This window comes from Sinocyclocheilus anshuiensis, unplaced genomic scaffold (genome assembly GCF_001515605.1).
Source record: "Sinocyclocheilus anshuiensis isolate Anshui unplaced genomic scaffold, SAMN03320099.WGS_v1.1 scaffold687, whole genome shotgun sequence".
Taxonomy (NCBI): Eukaryota; Metazoa; Chordata; class Actinopteri; order Cypriniformes; family Cyprinidae; genus Sinocyclocheilus; species Sinocyclocheilus anshuiensis.
Genome location: NW_015551096.1, coordinates 491990 through 497288, shown reverse-complemented (window position 1 = coordinate 497288; position 5299 = coordinate 491990). Strand labels below are relative to the sequence as shown.

At 36.4% G+C, this 5299-nt stretch overlaps 1 protein-coding gene across 1 annotated transcript in view; it reads right to left on the bottom strand.

The window, feature by feature from the left end:
- LOC107662696 (zinc finger protein 664-like) overlaps positions 1–1776 on the bottom strand; it is a 4649-nt gene extending 2873 nt beyond the window's left edge. The window contains exon 1 of the mRNA XM_016452770.1: positions 1550–1776. Within this exon, the coding sequence (XP_016308256.1) occupies positions 1550–1751 (202 nt within the window). The 5' untranslated portion in view covers positions 1752–1776. The remainder of the gene's footprint in view (positions 1–1549) is intronic.
- Between the last annotated feature and the right edge of the window lie 3523 nt (positions 1777–5299).

Below are 5299 nucleotides of genomic sequence, written 5' to 3'. Positions count from 1 at the left end.
TTGTAGCCCATTCAAGCCTTGTGCAGATCTACAATCTTGTCTCTGACATCCTTTGACAGCTCTTTGGTCTTGCCCATGATGGTGGGAGAGATTGGAATGGAAGATACAGATTGGGTGGACAGGTGTCTTATCAGTGTTGGGAAAGCTACTCTGAAACTGTAGCTTGACCAGCTACAAGCAACTCGTAAATTAAAGTAGTTAAGCTACATTCAAGCTACCCTTCTAGACAGGCAGATAGATCGGCTTGATTTGAGAAAGGGGTAAAGATTTTAGTAGATTAACAAAAAAACACTGGGTGTTAACTTTACAAATTACTAAATAATTATTAATGAAGAATTATAGTGAAATTATAAGTAAAATATAATGAAGTTATAAGTAAAATATTTTGGGTTTAACACGGCATACTGTAATGTAATCATGATTTCAAAGAGTAGGGTGAATTTAGGTTGATTGGGAGACTTTTCCAAGCCATTTCACTGACAAAAAGTGTCCCAAACATTTGATTTTGTAAACTATTCGATACACACAATAATAAAATACTGTATAGTTAAATAGTTATTTTAGTTATAGTAGTATATTGCTACAAACGAAACACCAATGTAAGAAAAAAATGTATGCAACTTAAACTGGATACGGAGGAGTCATAAAATAAGCAGGTTAAACTCACAGAACATGCGGTATTTACTGACTGTGAATGGAGACGTCAATCATCAGCTGCGTGCTTGAACACTGCGTTTTGCGTGAATCCTGCCGCAACCATCCTTTGCCAAATGATAAGCACACTACTATAGCACGATTTTATTTTCTGTTCAATTAGTGTTCATTACAAAACTGTGGGGCACAGATTATATTATGACCGTTCATCATTGTAAAATAGACATTTGATCTAGAGTGCAATAAAGAAGAAAAATTAATCCGTTTAAAAAGGCTATTATTCACCTCTTGTATGAGCTTTAAGTCTTAGACGTAGACCGCATTTTAATCTTTGTTTTGCGTAAATTACAGTTGATTCATGTGAAATATCCACTCCTGTACATCCTTTGCAATATCATCAGATGATCTTTTGTTGGTGGAAAGACTAATGAACAAATTTAGTTTATGATCTAGTCAGAAGACTGCATTACAGGCTCGTGACTCATCTGGACGCAAAACGGAATGTAGCGTTTGGTTGCGCTACATCGCTACTTGCTGGAAAAAGTAGTTAGCTACAGAAAAAGCTACGCTGTTTTAAAAGTAGTGTCGCTACTGTAAAGCTACTGAAAAGCGTAGTTACGTTAGTAGCGTCGCTACTGTAAAGCTACTGAAAAACGTAGTTACGTTAGTAGCGTCGCTACTTGTAGCTAGCTACTCCCCAACACTGTCTTATATACCTAACGAGCTGACATTAGGAATGTACTTTATTGTTGCTCCTCTATGCCCCGCCTTTCTGCAACGCTCGATTTTTACAAAGCTAAACGTACTTACAGGCTGTGAGTCAGAAGCGCCAGACTTAAGTTACGCCTTCTTTCTTTGAGTGAACATTTGGGCGGCGTTATGCAAATCTTCCCACATCGCTGAGGTGATTGTTTTTGAGCCCTCTGATAATTCTCAGGCAACCAGCTTAGATCTTCTCTCAGCTTTGCCTCCAGTGACGCCACCTCTTTCTTCAGCCGACAGATTTCTGAGATGAAATCCTCAATATCCAGCATGGACAGATCAGTTCCTACTGATTTACAGCAGAGCACATCCACCTGCGCTTTCATGATCAGCATCTGAACACACACACAGCATGATTACTACAAGAAGCATTTATCTGATCAAACTCAGAAGAGTATTTACACAAGATAAGGCGCTTCTTCGGAATTACCTTAATTTTAGATTTTTAAATTTTACAATTTTATTGTCTTTAAATATCACATATCTCATGTTTCATTTCAAAGATCTTTCATATATGATGTCATTTTCACACATAAATCCTGAAATTATAGGTTTATTAGAGTGAATGGTCAAATATTTGACCATGTCAACAAACCTTTTTTATATTAATATAGAAAAGTTCACAGCCTTCATATGGCCAGCCAATAATGTTACTGATTCTTAGTTCAAATCATTAGTTTTAGCTGGGCATATACATTTACAAAAGCTTTTTATGGATTTCGATTGAACGTCTGGGACAATGATAAAACAATAAAATCTAAACATAAAAAGCATTTGATAAAACCTTTCAAATACAACTTTAATGTAACCTTTACATAACAACAATGCTGAAATCTAGTAGTTTTACTACTGAAAATTAACCTGAGACAAAAAAAGTGCACAAAAAATCATAAACATGTTATAAACGTGGCTTATGCTTTCTAACAGGAATATTATACTATAAATACAAAACATAAATCACCTTTATTTAAGACATACGTTCAGCTGCCTGATTTGAGGTATTAAAACACGATACTCTGCTCGCTTCTCTGTACAATTTAAATAATTAAAACCGTCCGCTACAAAAAAGAAACGAGATACGAGGAAGCACATCAGACAGTCATAAATCTTTAAAGCACATTATGATATAAAATCACATAACCGACGTGAAACGCGTTAATCACACACCGGCTGAAAGAAAACTCCGCGCTATTTCCGTCGTGCGCTCTTCGCGGGTGGCGCAGCCATGACGCACTTCCGCCTCCTGCTGGACTGGAGCGCCAAAACGAGCGGCATCGGCAGACCGCGGGTGATTGTAGGAAAATAAGTAGGGCACTACAACAGTGACAGACATGATGATTAGTTTAACCTGTTTTTCATTACATATATGAAATACTTCAGTAAACTAGCCTGTATTATTGATATAGAACTGTACAGCTGTATGTGTCTGAGATAATTTACCTGAGTTCATGGTGTGATAGTCAATTTAGTGCTCACACGAAAATATGTCCGGGGCGTATTTCATCCCAAATAAAAACAAAAGAAAGCTTAATTTACGGCCGTTTAGATGCATCGCGACAATCTCTGAAGCCCCGCCTTAAATCCGTTATTGACCGTTATCCTGACAGCAACTGTCTGTTACCATTACCAGCTTTTGCTCTTCTAATATAAGTCTGTTTAGTACGGTGGCCGAGAAGTGCTAAACAAATCACAATTCTGAAAACAAAATAACAAATTACAAACGCAAATGCAAGTCTAAAAAACAAAATAACAATTCAGAAAGCACAACAACAATTCAGAAAACATTATAATAAGTCAGAAAACACAACGACAAATCAGACAAACCGGAAGAGGTAGGTATAGTTTGAGACAGCGCCATTGGTTTGGGATTACTCACCGCTGACTGGACGAGACATCTGTCAATCAACGTATACAGGGAAGAACCAGCCGAAGATAATTTACACTCAATACGTTATTATTGCATGCTGTTTTATAATGTACTACAATACTGAAGTGCAGATAATTGCCACTATTTGCAACAAGTAGTATACTTGATAGTAGAAATCCTGCTATTTTAACAGTGTAAATAGGTATTTGCACTTAGTGTAAATAGCATATTGCTAAAAATACTGCTATTTTCACTTAGTGTAAATAGAATCCATTGCTAATACGAGATTTGAAAAGGGAGGAAAAAAAAGTTCGGCAAAAGACGGGATTGAACCCGGGTCGATCGTGTCAAAAAGCCAACGACATGCGTTCATCCAACTGCACCACTGGAGCTGATGTTTTACAACCACTTTTAACTAAATGTAGGCGGGCTATTTGCACTAAGTGTAAATAGACACCCCGTATTTTTTATTCCCTAGTAAGGGCAATTCATACAATACATTTAAACTGAGCTACTTTAATACCATCTCCGAACTTTCTACCACGACTCTGCTGTTCTTCGGCTGGTTCTTCCCTGTATATGTTGATTGACAGATGTCTCGTCCAGTCAGCGGTGAGTAATCCCAAACCAGTGGCACTGTCTCAAACTATACCTACCTCTTCCGGTTTGTCTGATTTGTCGTTGTGTTTTCTGACTTGTTAATTTGTTTTCGGATTTGTTGTTGTGTTTTCTGACTCGTTATAATGTTTTCTGAATTGTTGTTGTGCTTTCTGAATTGTTATTTAGTTTTTTAGACTTGCATTTGCGTTTGTAATTTGTTATTTTGTTTTCAGAATTGTGATTTGTTTTGCACTTCTTGGTCACCGTAGTTTAGGCCTGTTTTAAAATATATGGGGGAAATTTAATCTAAGTAATGTCACGCTTCATTTACTTAAAACATGGACGTTCTTGACAGATTTCTTGGGAATCACTCAAGTAAATATCAGACAAACACCTTCTGATCTTCATATTCATGCTGACATTCTGCACATCAGGACAACTGTGAGTATAATATTTATAATTATTCAATAGTTCTTTTAACAAACAGTTAATCTTGAGTAATGTTTAGTTCATATACTTTTACTGAATAAATGAAAATATTTCCAAAGTCTATGAGAAAAATGACTGGCACAGAAACACAACTCACACTCTGGTCTGTAATAGTGTACAAACAGTGAAATCAGTCAGTGATGCTGGACTAAATATCCACAGTGTGAACGCTGCTCAGAAATCCAGTTCACCTGTTGTATAATATATGGTTCATGTTTTAAATTGAAATCATCATATGAATGATGTTACTGTCAGACATCACACGGCATGAATGATGAAAGCAACTGCAGAAATTAAGCCTTTTTTCAAAGACCAAGGCATGAAAAGTCACTACAATGATTCTAGAGCAGTTTGTTCTTTAGCGTGTTTGTTCTGATGGGTCTGAAAGCTACCTAAATAAGCGAATCTCTCAAGTATAACAGAGTAGAGTGAGGCTGAGCTCTGAGTCCTGTGTGTCTCTGGATCTCTGATCTCTGACGTTCCAGACTGAATCCTGAGCTTCTGTCCCGTCAGTCACACGCACCGAAATCTTTAGATCCTGACAAACACAATCAGTCAATCATCTCTACTATACTTACATAGTAAACATACTTCAAAACATTAAGTCACATAACAAAACAGTTTGTACATATTAGCCTCATTTATCAGTATTCATAATGATTTTGTGCACTGTAAATAGGTTGCTGTAAATTTTACAGTAACTTACTGGCAGCTGGATGCCAGTAAGTTACTGTAAAAATGTTTACAGTATTATTACTGTAACTGCATTTACAGTACAATAATGTCTTTACTGTATTTTATTTACAGTATTATTACCGTATTTTCATTTACAGTATCAGTACTGTAGAGTTTATTTTCATTTAGTTTTTTACCTGTAAAAGACAATCCAATTGTGGTACTGCACTGTAACCCATGATTTTTACCATC